Source organism: Gossypium raimondii, chromosome 11 (genome assembly GCF_025698545.1).
Source record: "Gossypium raimondii isolate GPD5lz chromosome 11, ASM2569854v1, whole genome shotgun sequence".
Classification (NCBI taxonomy): Eukaryota; Viridiplantae; Streptophyta; class Magnoliopsida; order Malvales; family Malvaceae; genus Gossypium; species Gossypium raimondii.
The window spans coordinates 55,037,985-55,057,007 of record NC_068575.1 but is presented as its reverse complement, the minus strand read 5'-3'; the positions used below and the strand labels follow the sequence as shown (position 1 = coordinate 55,057,007).

Here is a 19,023-nt window from a genome sequence, read left to right as displayed (position 1 = left end):
TCTGAAGAAAAAGAATCCAACAACTAAGTTTTGCCCATTGCTATAAAATCCTTTTGCGGCCCAACATTAATAATCAATTATGTGTAATAGTGTCCTTTACCTTCAAGATATTAGATTTATTTAATATACATAATTATTAATTTAATTTAACTAGCATATATATACATATTAATCTCACTCAATATTTATAAACATGTTTTATATACATATATTAATTTTTTTAAAGTAACGATAAATCTACACTGAAATTGATCGGTATCAATACGTACCAATACCAATAAAAAGATTGTACATCCATCGATACAGTATTGAATACCTTAGCTTTGAATAGAGTTAATCTAAGGGTGTGTTTGTTTGGTGGAAATTGTTTTCCAAAAAACGTTCTCATTCATTTTCAGTGTTTGCTTTGTGGAAAATGATTTCCATAGGAAAACATTTTACAAACATGGGTAAAATCCAAAGCAAAATTTTGGAAATTGTCTTACCGATTTCTAATCGGTATGACATTTTCCCTTTCTCCTTTCTCTTCTAAGCAAATTTTCTTCCACATCCTCTGCCTCCTCGTCTTCGTTCGTCACCTCACCTCACCATCTCCATCCATCATCTCCATCGACCGTCGGCCTTACTTGTATTTTGAAAAAAAACCCTAAAAAATTAGCAGCCACTGTCAAGAAAATAAGACCCAGAAGCAATGGTTCTCTCTCTGTCATCAACAGGTATTTTTTCTGTTTAATTCTTTTAAAAATCCAAATTGTTTGTTGAAGCTTCCATTGTTGAAGATTCCAGAAAACATTTTTTCTATTTAATTTTCACTGATTTGATTGGTGGATCGGGTCTGGTTCCAGAAAATAAATTCTTAGCCTAGTAACAACCCATGATCGATGACAGTTTTTGTCGCTGCATCTAGAGAAACCAAAAGGAGGATCAGAGAGCTAGGTAAATTTGTTTACTCAAAGTTTGAAATTTGTGGCATCTTTGGCTTTTTTAAAACTGAGAAAAAGCTAAGTGTATCTTTGTCTGTATGTTAGTAGGAATAATTTGAACTGTTAATTCCAATAATTTCAGGTTAGGAGTGTGAGATATAAGTGAGAGATATATAAAGAATGGGAAGTTAATTCAGGTTGTAGGGCGTAGAAAATTTGAAGGTTGAAATAGTTTTAGTACTTTTGGGATGATAGAGAACTGCAAATTTGGTATAAATTCTTGTTGTGACCGTGACACACCTTTGTTTTTACTTATCTATTCATGGAAACTGTTAATTTTTTTGTTGGTAAGCGGTTCTAGTTCAACACTTTGTTAGTTTACCGTTAAATGATATATATATATTTGGAGAGTTGTTCATATTGTCGTAATGGATTTGAGATTTATAATTGGCCTTCTGGAGTAAGGCTTCTTCTTTTATTTTGGACTAAATTTGTAATTTTGTATGATGAGCCTAGGATGGGAATGAAGTTTTCTTTAGGATCAAAAGAAACACTCAACTGAATAAGCTCATGAATGCATATTGTGATCGACAATCTGTGGATTTCAACTCGATTGCCTTCTTGTTTGATGGCCGCCGCCTGCGAGGCGAACAAACTCCTAATGAGGTATCATTCCATTTTCTCTATTAGATAGTGACCACTTGTGCTAATGTGCACATTGCGGAGGGGGAATGTGTTCTAATGCATATTTTCTATTTTGTTTCAGCTGGAAATGGAGGATGGTGATGAGATCGATGTTATGCTTCACCAAACTGGTGACACAAGCGCTTGATGTTGTCAACTGTGTGAAGGTAAGTTCTAGCTTACTATTTTTAGCAGTTGAAAGTAGACTTACTGTCTGATTGTGTAGATGTTATTATATACAGACTTATTGCTATGGAATATTTATTTACCTATTTGGTTCTGAAATATCTAGCTTTTCTTTATGAGTTTTAGTGGCTTCGGTTTAAAATGAGATGGGTTTTGGAGCTTATTTTTTTCATTATGCCTTTGGTTTGGTGGCTGTTTGGCAATTGCTAGCTATTTGTAAGTTAGTGATTTCTTGGTTCTCAAATATTTATACTGCATGCATAGTGTATTCACTATATTATGATCCAAATTTGGACGATGTTTTATTATGGATTGGATTTTATTCGTTGAAAGAAAAAAAATATGTAAAAAGGTTAAATTCTGCTATTGGTCCCTATATGTAAAAAGATTGTATCACCTCCGGATGTGTTGAACACGAATATAGAACATGAGTACTTCAATTAAACCTAAAAGTAAGTAAAAAGGGATTGTATCTTACTCCGGGTATGAAGAATGTAAGTTCCTCCTCAATCTGAAGCAGTAGCGTTGTAAATCTTTTAGTTGCCTTTTTATGTACTGAAATTAGTATGACGTTATTAGGCTAAGTAGAACTACTCTTTTGTATCAGATTCAATATCTGCAACTTTTACCCATTATCTCTTTGTTTTTAATAGATTGGGACATTAGTATTGGAGCATAAGGATGAGCGCGATTTGGGGCTCCATTTGCTGCAGTTTGCTGAGGTAAGAACTTAAGGAAAAAAAAAGAACAATCGATTTATTGTTTCTTGACTCAGGCTCGGTCTGACAAATTTTTATCTTGCTTTCAGGTTGTTGAGGAGGCTTGTACCAATTTGTTACCGAATGTTGTGTGTGAGTACCTCTATAAGTTATCTGAAATCTTCTCCAAATTTTACAGCAACCCTGAGTGCAAGGTATGATCAACGATCTAATTATATGGTTTCTTGGTAAAATAAACATTGTTATTGCTTGTCACCCTGCCCTCACAAGGTCGTTCACCTAGTGTTGAAACTAGGAAAGTTCTAATGGCGGAGTGAATTTTAGGTAAAAGATGTTGCAATGAAACTTTAAGATGACATGTGGCATATATTGATGAAATGAGCAGGTTATCGGGTCAGATAAGGAAACAAGTAGACTACGATTATGTGAAGCAATCTCAGTGGTTATGAGAAAATGCTTCAATCTCCTGGGAATCACACCTATTTACAAGATATGATTGTACTTTGCAAGCTTTACATATAACCTATTCTTAAGAAGGGTAGGTTATATATTACTTCATATAAAATCCTATGTACAGCGACAATTGTATTCAGATCTCATTACTTTATTTATTTGGACAGTTTTGATTGTAATTATGTGTTTTAGCTATGAATTTATTCATACATACAGCAAGGCCTAATTAACTAATTTATCTACCTATTTAAAACACTAATCGCTTTCAAATTGCTGATGGATTGTCATGAAATTTAAAGTAGACAATTAATAAATAATTTATATAACAAACAAATTAAAGAAAAATATAAGACAATTTCTAAAAGCTTCACAAACACAACTTTATGTGTGTTTTATTAAACTTTCATTTTATAGATTTTAAAATAATTTTGTGGATAATTTTGTTGTTTAATTGTGGTTTGAAAGTTAATTTATAATTATTCAATCCTTATTTTTTTTATTTTTAACACAATTACAAATAATTTATTTGACTTTGGTTGTTTTTAATTTATGACGGTTAATATTGTAGCTTAATAATTGAGTATTATTATATATTTAATTTGATTCATTTATTTATATATAAATCATTGCAATATATGTAAAAACAATTTAAAATATAAAAGTTATTAATATGTATATAAATTTATTAATATATGTAAAAATAACTTTTTCGAAAAATATTTTCAGGAAATCTGTCAAACAACAGAAAATATTTTACACAGATTCATCCAAACATCAGAAAATATTTTCAGTAAATCATTTTCCAGAAAAGTAAATTATTTTTCAGAAATTATTTTTTGGAAAATATTTTACTGCCAAACAAACAGACCCTAAATCGGATTAATTTGATTATTAAAGCTTTTGAGTTATTTCGAGTCAAGTTAGCTTTCAATTCGATTCACTCAGGTTTGATGATTTTTTTTTTCAATTCATATCATTTCGAGTTCAAGTTACCACTCACCATTCCCTTAGACTTTGCATGGGTCTCGTTTAGCATTGATTTTTAAAAATATTTTTGAAGTCAAAAGCATTTTTGGAACGATAAACAATGTTAAATAGACTATTTTTGAGTCAAAAGTATTTTTAAACTCAAAGGCAAAATCACTTTTTTTTTTTTTGTAACTTTTGCTTTTGGAAAAAAAATGGAGTTAAATGACATTTTTAATCTTATTTATAGTTTAATATATTTTCTTTATTATTTATATCAAATATAAATTTATTTTCCTATTGAAAGGAATTTCAAATATATAATATTTAAATATGTAACGGTTATATTTTAATATATAAATATATAGTTGATATATTTCAGTTGAATTTTACAAATAATCAATATTAGTGGTTTAAAATATTTAAAATTTGTATTTCATATATCAAAATATTAATAATGAGTAATAATAAATTATTTTTATATTATATTGTAATATTGTAATATTAATGAATTTAAAATTATTAAAATGATATTTTTTACTTTACTACATCGAATCTAAAATGGACATTTTATTTATCAAAAGTTCTTTTTAACGACAATGCTAAACACTCAAATAATAAACCAAACTTGAAAAGTATTTTCAAAAGCAATGCTACATTAGCTCTTAGTAAGGTGGAAAGAAATTGAAAATTTGAAAAGGTAGAAAAATAGAAAAATAAAACAGTGAAAATATAATTCTCTCCGCAAGTGTGCTTGATAAGAAAATTATAAAATTGAAAGAAAAATAAATTTCTTTCTATCCGTATAAGTATGATATAATTTCTAATAATTATTAAATGGGTAAGATGTAAAATGGCTAAAAAACTTTAAATCCTTTTACTTTTTCCGCTATATTTTTATGTTAATATATTTTTAAGATTATATTTAAATATGTGTTTGTCTTGGAAATATTAAAAATAACTGATAAAAAACAAATTAAGACGAAATGGAAGGGCAAGATAAGATAAATATATTCAACATCCATAAAAGTGATAGTACGTAATAATGATTACACATGTATAGTAGAGTAAAATTTAGGGGTGTGCAAAATTCAGGTAAAATCGAAAAAATTCGGTTAACCGACCGAATTCAGTTAATCAGTCGGTTAACAAATTTTTTTTGGTTAGGGGTCGGTTAATTATTTTTTAATTTTTCTGTTAACGGTTAATTCGGTTCGAAACAGGTCGGTTAACCGAATTTTTTCGGTTTAACTGAAAAAATTAATAAATAAAATTATAATATATAAATAGTCCCACTATTCACCTAAACCCAATCCAAACCCAAGTGATGTGAGCACATTTACGCCACCAAGGAAAACCGATCTGGAGGTCTTACCATTAGGACCTATTACCCGTTCTAAGGCAAAGAAATTCAGGGAAGTCTTGTTCCTTACTTGTGCTACGATTCCAGATCCATTCGGTCATGTTCATGCCTTAGAACATAGGCTTTATAACATGTTACATGCTGATATGTGACATATCTCGGTTATATTACTAGTTCACGCCTTTAAGTATGTCTATGTTATGCTAAGTCCGTTTCTGCAAGTGGGTTGATAGTATTTGTATTGTTTCTAAGTTGTTTCTAAATTGTAAGTGTGTTAAAGAATAAGAATTGCAAGTATTCCAGTTTGTAATTGTGTTTTCCATTAAATTTACAAGACTTTGATGGAAGTTTGATATGTTTTGATATAGGTACAATAATAGACAGCAGTTTAAGGCCTCATTTCTAGCTCGGTTGAAGCTCAAATATGTGCGTACAGCTCTTCTCAGCTCGAAATAGTTCTGAAAGTTTATTTCCAGCTCATTTCAGCTCAATACATTTCCAGCTAGCTCAATTTCAGCTCCACCAGCTCAACTCTAGCTGACAAGTCCAGAAGTAGCTGGAAGGTATCCTATGTATCGGGGAGTGTCCCATACGCATGTGGCAGCCTAGGTGGCATCCCAGCATGCAAATCACACACGTAACAGCCTTGACACATGTGTGTGCATGTGTGGCCAAAATCAGTCCCCTTCTCTACATATGACGCCAAATTCAAAGGGATAAGAACAAGAGTTCAAATGTTTGAATTTCAAACGTTTCACACATATTAAATGTGTGGCTGGTATTTGATGGCGCCAATAGAGGATATAACTCATTCATATTCAAATTTGAATTCTTTATTTACAACCACAAGTTCAAATTCGACAACCCCTTCCCTGTACTTATAAATAGATGTTCAAACAATGTAATCTGGTTAGATGATTTTTATTAAACAAAAACTTGTGAGAATTTTCTCTCAGTTTCGGTTCTTCATTGAACTTTCTTTTGACATTTCAGACTTAGTTTGTCGTGTCAAAATTTCTTTGATACTTAGGGTTCCTAGATTGCTATCTAGAGGGTCCAAGTCCTTCGACGTGAAACATATTCGATTCGGGTTTGCATAGTCTATTGTGCAGGTTCTTTCGAGTTTTTCATCTCCAATTTTGAATTTTGTTCCCTTTCTCTTGTTTTGTTTGTGTGTTGTTTATGCTGCAAAAAGGATGTTTGCTATAATCCTAGATCCTCAATCCTTCAAGGTTCGTTGTTTCAATAAGCAACGTCATATCAAGTGGTAATCAGAGCTTAGGTTGGATTTTAGCACGTTTTGCACCAAAAGAAAAAAAAACATATAATTATCACAGTTAAAAAAAAACAAACAAATTTTTTTTTCGAATATCAAAGTTTAAAAGAAAAAGAAAAAAATTCGAAAAAAAATATATATATAATAAAATCAATTTTTGAAATTTTGTGCAAATTACAAAAGAACGGTGTTGAATTGTGTATGACATGTTGGAAGATGCTCAAGTTACACCTTGAAATGCGTAAAAATCATCTGAAACAACTTTTCTTGTTTGATTCTGTGATAGGATCGTTGTAAGCATTTCTTTTGTAGTAAGTGTTGAGTTTTCTTTTTTGTTGTCATCCTCGTTTCTTCAATTTTTTTTTCTCTTTTCAGTCCTATATCTTTCTTTAACTGTTTGTTTCTTTAACCTTTATTTTTCTCTTTTCCCTTTCTCTTGTAAGTTTGACATAGTTAACAAGTCCGAAGGATCGGGTTAGTTCCTTAAAGAACTGATTGCGAGTGATCGAGTGGAAAAAGGCATTGAGCGTTGCGAGAATAGAAGGGGAGACAAAAAGAGCCATTCAAGTATTCTCTCAAGTGAAACACGAGCGCTGAGTGTATTTTGAGTGCACTATTATTTGGAGTGAAAACCGAGAGGTTTTGTGAGTGTGCTGTGAGGACTTTTATTATTTTTGTTTTACTTAACTTTTTATCAGTATTCTTTGTGTTGTTTAAGTATGATAGGATCGGAAGATCGTATTCGTGATGAAAATCAACCACCGGATTTGCAAATACAGGCTCTTACTCGCACCTTGCAACGTCTGTTAGAAAATGCATTAGAGACTATACATTCTCGTTTGGATAAGATCGATGGGGGTGGTTCCCAATCTGTCCATAATGAACAGAATGATGAAAATGACGTCGAACTTTCACCAAGGGTGAATCAACGACCAGGACACGAAGTTGATGATAATATTTTTAACATAAAAGTTGTTATACCTTCTTTTAAGGGACGAACAGATCCTGATGCATATCTTGCTTGGGAAAGCAGGGTAGAACATGTTTTTGAGTCTTATAATTACTCAGAACAGAATAAGATTCGTTTGGCTCTGATGGAATTCACAAACTACGCCTTGATTTGGTGGGATCAATTATTGATAAGTCGAAGACGTACCGGTGAAGGTCCCGTGAGAACTTGGGCAGAAATGAAGCAAATCATGCGCAAGAGGTTTGTTCCTTCTCACTATCATCGTGAATTATAATAGAAATTGCAATCGATAAAACAGGGAAATAGGAGTGTAGAGGACTACTACAAGGAGATAGAGGTGTCCATGATGCGAGTCAACATTGTTGAGGAACGAGAGGCTACTATGGCACGGTTCCTTGCAGGTTTAAACTCTGAAATTTCTAACGTTGTTTAGTTGCAGCATTATGTTGAGTTGGAGGACATGGTGCATATGGCGATTAAAGTTGAAAGACAACAACGTAGAAAGTCTTCTAATAAAGGTAATACTCCATTTAAATCATTTTCTAATCCTTTGGGTACTCCTAACAATTTCAAGAAGCAAACACCATTCCAAATCAAAGAAAATGGTGAAACGAGTAAACCCAAGGCTCCAATTGTTGATGTTGGGCGTGGGAAACAACAAATGCAACTAGAACGTTCGAGAGACATTTTATGCTTTAAGTGCCTTGGTGGAGGACATATTGCCAGTCAATATCCAAATCGGAGGACCGTGATATTATTAGAGAGTGGCGAGATTGAGTCCGAGACAGAAGAAGAAGAGCCAGAACTCCCTACAGTAGATGTTGATGAAGATGATGACAATGTGCAGACATTTGCAACCGGTGAAGCACTTGTTATCAAGAGAAGTTTAAACACTCAACCGACTCAAGAAGAACAGCAGCGAGAGAACATCTTTCATACAAGATGTCTTGTCAATGACAAGGTATGTGTTGTAATTATCGATGGTGGTAGTTGCACTAATGTTGCTAGTTCCGTGATGGTTGAAAAGTTAGGACTGAAGACGACAAAGTATCTCAATCCCTACAAGTTGCAGTGGCTGAATAATGGAGGAGAGATTAAAGTAAACAAGCAGGTGTTAGTTCCGTTTGCCATTGGAAAGTACAAGGATGAAGTACTTTGCGATGTCGTTTCAATGGATGCAAGCCATTTGCTATTAGGATAAATAAAAACTTTTGAATAATTCAACCACTAGATTTTATTGTTTTAAAATTAAATGATCAAAACAAAAACTTACTGATAGTTTAGTGACTATGGTGTAGTTTCCCCTTAATATTTTCAGCCAACAATGTGATTGATTGGGTTGATAAGAATGATTAAATCAAGGTTGCCTTAATACTACACCTAACACTTGTTGGTTACATAATAGACATTTTAACACTTAAACAAGACTTTTCTTAATCAACCATTCGTAGATCTTGTAAGAATTAAATATTGTTGCATGCTTTTAAACTTTAAATGGGTATATTCACTATAATAAAAAAAATCTCAAAACTATACATGAATTTTGATTTTATGTAATTTTATATATGAATTTTGATTTAATCAAATTCTCACAAATTATTAATACAATTATTGATATTGCACCATTTTATATTTGTATATTGCATACACAAATAATTTTATGTGTATGACTGAATCAAAATCAAAATTTTATGTTTATGATTGCACCAAATCAAAATTTATGTATCAAATTATACATTAAATTATAGTTCATGTATAATTTTAAGATTTAATTCTTAAAAAATAGTATTCATTAATAAAATGTTCGTGCAGTGATAAATGTTTAAGATACAAATTTTACGTGCACTTCCATCCCTTATATCTCACTATATAAGTTATATTTTCATTTCGTTGATATCAATGTACTTGTTCATGAGTCGGGTTATCCATTCAGGCTCGAAGGTCCGTCCGAAATTTAGGAGGGTTTGAGTAAAAACATTAGGTCCAAAAAATGAGTTTGGGTAAAAAAAATTAGACCCGTTTAAAATATGAGTTGGGCTCAAACTTGAACATTCAAGGCTCGAGCCCAGCCCGGTCTGATCCGTTTTTTAAGTTTATAATACTTTATATATTATGTAATTTAAAACACATTGGAAAAATAAACTTATACAAAATATATAATACTACTCTAATGTAAACATTAAAATTATATTAAGATGACTATATAAAAAATTCAATAAATAAAAAATATATAAAACTATTAAATATTAAAATAAAATAAAATAAATATTTTTTAGAATAATAATAATAATATGGGCATGACTAAAATGAGTTTTGGTTAGTCTTTTTGCAAAAATAAACAGGTTTGAGTAAAATTTTAAACTCATATATTTTAGACCGAGTTTAATTTAAATAAATATAAAATATATTAATATCATATTTAAATCCGACTCAGACTTGAACCAACCAAAGAACACTTCTAGATACTAATAAAAGATAATCCCGTGAAGTTTTTCCAGAGCCATTGGATACCAGAAAGGAGCAAATAATAATAAGACAAAAACAACAGCGTCACATCGTTGATCGAATAAGAATTTGGAAGAAAATAAAGGACAACCGGCAAAGCAAAGGCTTTATATATAGAGATGCTTGCTGGGCTTTTGTCTGTCCCTTGTGTGGATACGACTTTTAGAGGTTCATAATTACCAAACTGTCTTTTTAATTTGGAAGTGTGGACAAATGCAAGAAAGAAGAAATTAGTGGATAGAAAGCGATCCTGCTACTACTCCTTCCATATAATTTCATAATGATTTTAAAACTCTAAAGGTTGTTTTGGTAAGTTGAGAGATTATTATAATCTATCAAAACCAGATATTATGGAGAGAGAGGAAAATCGAAGTAGATTTTGAAAAATAAGTGATGATGGAAAAGAAAGTTCTGAATTTTAGAATGTTAAGTTTATCAATGATCCAAAAAGTCTCCTAAATGAATATTTGGATATTCTATTTATAGTCTTACCGGATTAGTTATACTCGGAGAATGATTATGAAACAAGTCACATAAATTTATAGGACGCGGAAGAGATATAGGTTAATTCACAAGAATATGTTATGAATTATGGGTAATGAGAGTGAATAAAATCATGTTCATGTTACTTGTAGTGCGTAATAGGAGAGAAGTTATGAAGATAATGGATATAATGGTAGTTTCATAGAAATTACACTCATGTGAGGACTCATTTTTTTAAGGAAAATGCTATCAATGAGGAGAGGAAGAGAAAAGGAACACTTGTACTCCAAAGAAAATCAAGTAAAATTCTTAATAGTATCTGTATCTAAGTCTACAAACCATACTTTTCAAGACATCCAATACTAGGACAAACCTAAGAATATTGCTAATATCTTAAGCTTAGCTCCACAATCTTCTCAATATAGAGTGATTTTATAAAGAATTAACTCTACTATTGACAAAAGTGTTAATAATAAAAAACGAGAATCTACCATACCAAATCCTAAGCTCCTTTCATGTATGTTACTTTGTTTACATTTTATTTGCTTTCATAACCTTTTCAATAGAATGATATGAATCAACCTGTGCCTTAGCTATAAATACATTATTTATTTTATTATGTACAAAACTGTATTTTTTCATGAAATTGAATCGAAGCTTATTAAAATGGATATATTATCAAAATAAAATTGAAAGTTATACCGAAGATTATAATCATACCAAAATTATATATGTCATGGCAAGTGTAATGTAATGTAATAATCAAGAGTGGAGCAAAGGAAATTTGTGTGGTTTTGTCAGATATGTAAACCGGGGTCTTGTGGGTCCATATATCTTTTTTTCCTTTCGTGCTCTTTGACACAACAAAAAGGTTGCTATGAAAAGGCCTTAGATAGGGCCCGGTGGGGAGGGGGGTTAAAATGAATGTTGATGGTTCATTTGTAACGTACGTACAGCTGCTGCACGCGGCACACTGTTGTTAACCTTTTACCCTTTTGATGGCCATGGAAGTTAAAGACAAATTTCTTTTGACTAAATTTCTACTAATTTGAACCAAATAATATCATTGCTCAATTTATCTCAAAACCCATCATCATCAACCAGAATGTGTGACTAAAAGAATCTAATAGTTGTGGCCCAAACTTGTTAGGTAAATGTTGGAGTGATTAGTTGGTTTGGACATGACAAAGCTTTTGAGTTTTGCTTGCCTGTTTCCTCCTATTTATGAATTATTTCACGGCCACCGACATCGGCACTAAACATATCTCGTCGGTTTTTATCGTTACCACGATGTTCATAGACGTCGCAGAGTTTGAAGTAATAAGGGGAAGTAATGCCGATAGGATTTATTAATGGAGCTGATTGAGTTGGGAAACAGCCACAATGTACTATTCCTTTTTCATCCAAGTGTAGGGGTTTAACAGCATGCAAAGTAAAGAGTTACCAGCACAATCAATAAACACCTTAAATTGACATTGATGTTGCTATTTTTTTTCTTTTTCAAAAATAAAAGTCATGATTGTAGGGACTAGGGACACTTCAACTCTTCAAATCATTACTATTTTCTTTTTCTTGATATTTTCCGATACTTGGACTAATAAAATTTGAAATACAGATATATTAAATTTTAAAATTGATAAGTTTTATATATCATTAGTGAATGATAACACGACATTCCATCATTAAATAATAAAATAATAGATAATTTATAAATAAATATTAATCATTTTATTTGAACATAATTAAATAATAATTCATTATAAATAAATGTTAAAATTTTAAACTCTAAACCTTAGATCTTAAACTTAAACCGAAAATTATTAATATTTATTTATAATAATTACAAATAATATTTAATTAATCCATATTTTTGTTTCATTTATTGACGAGGTATCATACCAAGATTTTATTTTTCAAACATAAAACTCTTAACTTAAAATTTTATTTAACACGTATCAAACTTTCCATTAGTAAAATCAATTAATAAATCATATTACAATTATTTACCATCAACGTATAACTTCATATAATCGGTGCCTTTTGGCAGTGGGGGGAGTTGTATTGTGGACAGCTACGCAAAGCAACGGACGATAAATTCTGGAATCATAACTAGAAATCTTTTTCCTTTTTCTTTTTAATAAAGGAGTATCGTGAATTCATACGTACTTCACGCATTTCAATATTATTGGAGTAAAACATAATACAAACTTAAATTGACCCTTACTTGTGGGCGGACATTTCCACTGAAAATAGGGTGCCGCTGGTTTTGGAACGAGCTGACATGTAACTTGACTTTTGGAACGAGTTGGTTTAGAATCTTTTTATCCAATTGCTACTTAAATTTATATTTGGTTATTATCTTCCCATCAACACAATTAATTTATACTGATACGTTTGATAATCTTTATGTGAAAAATACATAAATTAATAAAAATATATATTTTTACATTAAGAATAAGTCTACACAAATAGTTGTCCAAATAATTTGAATCTGAATACTCATTTGTCTAGATTTATTCAAGTATTTTTAGTAAATTTACAATTTTTTACAAAATATCAAGTTATTTTATTATTATTTTAGAATTAATATATATTATAAATATATGTTAAAAAATTATAAAAAATTACATCAAAATAAACCTAAACTGATGGTTGTCTAAATTCAAATGCATTCACACAACTGTTTATCCAAATTCATTGTAGATGTCTTTTTAGTTCTTTTATACATATATATTTATAAATTTTTTATTTTTTATTTATTTTTATTTTTTATATATTTATATATTTTTATAGATTTATATTTGTTATTAATATTTTATTAATAAGTGATCAATATAAGTTTAGTATACTTTAGGACTCTAATAATCATAGAAATAGAGTTTTATATTATATATATACACTTCTTAATTTTATGTTTATAAATATAAATTTTGGAGAAGTATGGTAAATTATTACTATTGATCAATTAAATTCATACATTCGCTCTTTTTCTCTTATGTTTCTCTTATATCTCTGTCTTTTATTATCTCTATTCTTTTATTTCATAACAAGTTATCAACTCGATAATTTTTTTTTTTTTGCACATTTACCTTCTCTCATCAAACCAATGCCCTCCAAAAGAACCTCTATCATTCTTTTCTTACCACTCGCCTAAACTACGAACTTTATTATTATATGCGAAGAATTATATAAAACCATTTAACCTAGATTTAAGAAGAAAATCTCATAACCCAACCAAGATTCGAACCAAAGCTTGAAGTGTGAAAAAAAGAGTCGAATGATACAGTCCCTTTGTCACCCCAGAATGAAAGGGGCAATCTCATAATTATTGGTATGTGAATATATGTGATTTAAAGTTCATCCCTTAACCGCCACCCAAATACTACTATTATTTTGCGTCAAGAAATCCATGAAACAGATCACCATCTAAGTGAAAGTTAAAAATGAAGATAGCAAGAAATGAACCTGAATTTCTTGAAAACTACCATTACCTTCAACCACTAAACTATTTAGCCTTTTAGAACAAGTTTATCAAGAAATTCATAGAAACTTTTTATTCGTGCCTAATCAAATTTATTCAATTGAGGATTGAAGATCAAATTTGTTATTCGAGATGATAAACAACAAGATGCTTTATATTTTATTAATTATTAATTAGTTAATTTATGATTTATTTGATTAGTGAATTTCATATAAGAATGGAGTTTCAACCATTCAACCACATCAATTTTTCATATATAATTTTACATTGTGTGAATAGTATATTAATCTGTTTAAAAGAAATGATTATTTTTTATTAAAATATTGGATGGAACTAAGATTATGAATAAAATATAAAAGTAATTGAAATAATTAGCAAGGCCTGTGGAAAATTATTTTAATTTGATATCGGATATATTTCAAATTATGAATTGGCTTGGAATACACGTCAAATTGAGACCAAACCGGTTGAAACGGAAACAAATTTGTAGTCAAGATAATGGCGCCAAATGTCAAGACAACGACCTTTGCCGTTAGGGGGAATTTTGAAAGTCGTACTTTTTTACTTTTCTCAAATCAAATCCCAACGCAATAAACGGCCACACGCTCTCCACGGTCCACCTCTATTCTGTCGACACGTGTAATAAGTTAATTGAGCCTGGGTGGTCGTTGGTCTGACAAGTTTACAAGCAGTCAGGATATGTGTGACGCACTCGTATTGGTTGGTGTGTATAAGAAAACAAAACCTGTCACATGTGTCGCTTTTCTATCTTATTATTATTCGAAAATGCTACTCTTCTTTTTTAATAGAATCCATTTAATTTATAATATCACATGTAATAGGGTGCATCGACAGGCTTGGCTCGTGAACCATCTCCTACTTTTTGGGTAATTCTTCTGTTAATTGTGCTAGTGGATTATGATATATGTTAATTTTTATAATATATTAAAAATATAATTAACTAATTAAATTCTGTTTGTGATTTTTCTTATTCTATTAGCAATAAATAGAATATTTATTATATTTTCAATAACATTTAAGATCCAATAAATAACAATAATTGATTCAAAAAACAAATTAAACATGCATGAAGTCGAAATCAACGTATAGGATGTGTATATATACGAAGCCTCTACAAGAAATTAAAATAATTACATCAGGGGGTTTGTGCATAATAGAAAGTCCAATCACTCTTTCAAAATTAAGTATGGTAATGTTAGTTAGCGCTTCACCCGATATCTTATGGAGTTGTAACACTGGTCAGTGTCTCAGTGACTTCATTGGAAATCAACAAATAACATGGTACAGTATAAATATTAGAAATATTTTATAAAATTCATGTTATTCTTAATCAATTTAAATAAAAATTAAAATTAAAATTTGAATTCACATCAAAGATAATTATCATTTTTTTTGTGTTATTTGGATTAAAATTTTAAATTCATGCATTTGGGTTATAGAAAATATATTTTCAATTAACATTATTTTCTAGTGAAATTTTTAGTTTAAGTTTTGAAAAATAAAGTTTAATATATTATATCATTTTAATTTTTCTTAAAAAATATTTTTTATTTAAGCATATGTAAATATAAATAATTTAAAATATATACATGCTATAAGAAAGTTAAAATAATAATAAAAGATTTGTACATTAAAATAATAAATATACATTGGAGTACATGGCATATCTCTAGAGAAGATAATTATGATGCACACAATATAGCTAGAATGGTACAAGAAAGAAGGATTGGTTTATGCTTGTTTGAAGAATCTCGTCCGAGGGAGATTGACTAGGTCTTTTAATTAGTTGATTTATTTCTCTTTCACGTCTTTTTTTTAATTTCATAATTGAAATGTAGGATTTTAATATTTAATTATTGGATAACAATTTTTTATAATAACAATTCAAAATTAATAATGATATTTTTATATATTCAAATTTTCATTGGATAATATTATTTAAGACAGTGAAAGTATATAAGAATTATTTTGAAGTGATTTGAATTTAATATTAAAATCTAATTAATAGATAAATTATTTAATTCAAAAGTTAATTCTTTGAAAAATCGTAATAATAATTTTTTAAATATAATAATTATTGTGAAGTGATTTGAGAATAATATTAATTTTAATTAATAGATAAATTGTTAAGTTGAAAAGCTAATTATTTTAAAAGCAGTGATAATTAATTTTTAATTTTTTTCAAATGAAAGTTTTAAATAAATATAATAATATTTAATATTTGTTAAATTTATATAAAATTTATATCTCATTGTAATTCTCTTTTCTTTTAAAATAGATTATTCTTTTTAATTTTGTTGATGTGTAATTTATCAATTTTAAATTTATCAATTTATCACTTTTGGCGTGGCATTTATAGAGATAAATAAATTATTATCATTGGATTTTTTAAAATAAATATCATCATAATTTTAATCATTCAAGAGATAATAGTTAGAAATTTTATAATATTTTATATATTAATTTTATGAAACTTTTAATATAATTGTTAAATTTCCATAATAAATTCCATTCTAAAAGACAGTATATTTTATTTTATATATTAAAGAGATAATCTATTAATTTTAATATATAAAAATTATCATTATAATTTAAATTATTCAATAAATAATATAAAAATTATATATTTTTAAAACAAAAAAATTGCCAACCCGCGCATCCCTTGAATAGAAAATTAAAATTTAATTAATAAATTGTAAAGTTACTTAAGATTTCTAAAAGAATATTCAAAACATATAATATTTGGAAATAAAATTACAAAACAAAATTATTTTTCAAAGTTTTAGATTTATTATCTTTTCATATTTTTAAAATTTTGAAATGTTTTTATTTTTAAAGATAAATTGTTAATTAAATAAACTAAAATTTGAAAAGTTAATTTATCCATTAAATTTAATTTATATAAATAAACTATCTATTTAATTATCTTTAAGAAAATAAAAGTTTAAATATAAATAAAAAATGGAGATCGTCACTTGTCTAATATGAATGTTTATGTACCTTGTTATATATACATATATGATATGTTATATTCATTGATTGAGTTATAGTTAGTACTATTGTTGTTGTAATAATTAAATTAATGTAGGATTAAGAGTGTCTAAATGTATATTATTTTTGATTTAAAGGTATTAAGGTATGAATAATTTAAAAATCATATAATAAAAATTTTTAACTTTTAGCTTTGATGATATTCATGTTCTTAAACTTCATATTCTGCTCAAGTGAACTCAGTCCAGTACTATTTCAGTTTTGGTACAATGATTGAATTGCAAAATACAAAGATAATTACTTTCAAGCAATTTTACTTTGCCACACGTTTATCTCATTTTGGTTATCTCTAGTTCTAAATCTGATGAATATTTATAATATTTTTATTCTAAAACCACCTTAGGAGTAACCAATCACAATGCTGGGTAGCTCTTTTATTAGCAGCCTCAAAGCTAAATATAAACATCTAGTCTCTCGAATACTCTTTGTCTCATCCACACTTAAACCATGTATTTTCTCCTATACAAAGTTATCCGATTTTAGGTACCAATAAAAATTTGTCACACCATTAAATTTTAAAGATATAAATTTATTATTATATATCCGTCCATATTCAACTAACTCTTCAACTCTATTTTTTTAAAAACATGAGTAATTAAAATTAAAAAACTCATATAACATAAAAACTTTAAAATTTACACCATTCTTATTACTGAAGATTCAATGCAATATGATTTTTAATTTTAAAAATACACCATATGAAATAAAAAAATTAAAAATGGTAAAAAGCAAAAAATTCACTGTCTAAAAACTTTTTTTGTTTAAATTGGTTCATAAAAATAAAAGATATTAATTTATGGAAAAAAATAAAAATGATTAAAATTATAAAAGAAGAAAATATGTTTGTTTATAATTAAAAAACTAATTATTTTAAATAATTTAATTAAATTTAAATTAAGTTAGAGAATATAGTAGATATAAATGAATGTATAATAATACTATGTTATTTTTAAAATTTAATGATCTGGGTGTCTAAAACTATATTTTTTAAGATTATTTTAATATAATTTATTCTCTAATAGGAAAATATAAAACGTTAGTTGACAAGCATCAAATTTAGGACAAAACTAATTATTATGTTAGACGTGCAAACCGATAATAAATAAGGAGCAATTTTGGATCATGTATAATAGCACGGAAGATATGTTTGTCCCATTTTTTTTTTTCGCAACTTTGTTTTACTTATTTATTTGTTGCAAACTTATTAAATTGTCTTAAGAGTGTTATATAAATCATAAGTTTCCTAAGCTCATATATCATCAATATGTATAAATAAAATAAACTAAGATATAAAAGTTCTAAAATTACTTTTAATTTAGTGTGAGTTTAGATGAGCAGTGTAGTGTGTTTAACTTACTTTTTGTCAAAACCATTTTTTTAAAACAAAAATTTAGTTGTCGACTTTAAAAAAACAAAAATTGGAGTCGCCACCGATCCTTGATGGAGGTGTGATCGGCTCGCCTTAAAAACGATTTTGGTCTACGAAACTTGAGAAAACAGGTTCGGGAGCCAGTTACGCACGAGGAAGGGGTTAGCACCCTCGTAATGCCCAAAATCGGTACCAAATTGATCGTTTAGTGTCTTGGTGTCGAAAATTTGAAAAGATTTTCAAATAAAACTTTTTATCCTGAATGAATTAAAAAAATAAGACGTTCTTATTTTAAAGAATTTAAACGTCACACCCAGCAAGTTAGGGCACAACATTTTTAATCTTCAAAATTAAGTTTGTTTTTTTATTTTTAAAACTCGTGCATTTAAACCTAAAAAGGATATTCGGTTATTTAGGTAAAATGAAGAAAATCGAAACCCAGTAAATTAGGGCACAATTTCTCAAAATTCCAAATATCGAACATTACCTTTATTTATTTACTTTTTTAAAAATTCTTATTTCGAGATGACAAAATGTCATGTCTAGTGAGTTAGGACCCAACATTTTTGAATT

At 28.6% G+C, this 19,023-nt stretch overlaps 1 protein-coding gene across 3 annotated transcripts; it reads left to right on the top strand.

The window, feature by feature from the left end:
* The first annotated feature begins 350 nt into the window (after positions 1-350).
* On the top strand, positions 351-3,142 carry LOC105802794 (arginine--tRNA ligase, chloroplastic/mitochondrial). Of its 3 annotated transcripts, XM_012634647.2 has the most exons (7): positions 351-716; positions 846-936; positions 1,440-1,589; positions 1,690-1,774; positions 2,447-2,515; positions 2,602-2,706; positions 2,898-3,142. In XM_012634647.2, exons 3-7 carry the CDS (start codon positions 1,498-1,500, stop codon positions 3,006-3,008), a joined length of 462 nt encoding a protein of 153 aa, XP_012490101.1. In that variant the 5' UTR covers positions 351-716; positions 846-936; positions 1,440-1,497; the 3' UTR covers positions 3,009-3,142. The 3 variants fall into 3 exon arrangements, with proteins under 3 accessions (XP_012490101.1, XP_052480392.1, XP_012490104.1); XM_052624432.1 differs by lacking the exon at positions 846-936 and having other exon boundaries at positions 2,837-3,142; XM_012634650.2 differs by lacking the exon at positions 846-936 and having other exon boundaries at positions 352-716.
* Positions 3,143-19,023: the final 15,881 nt, after the last annotated feature.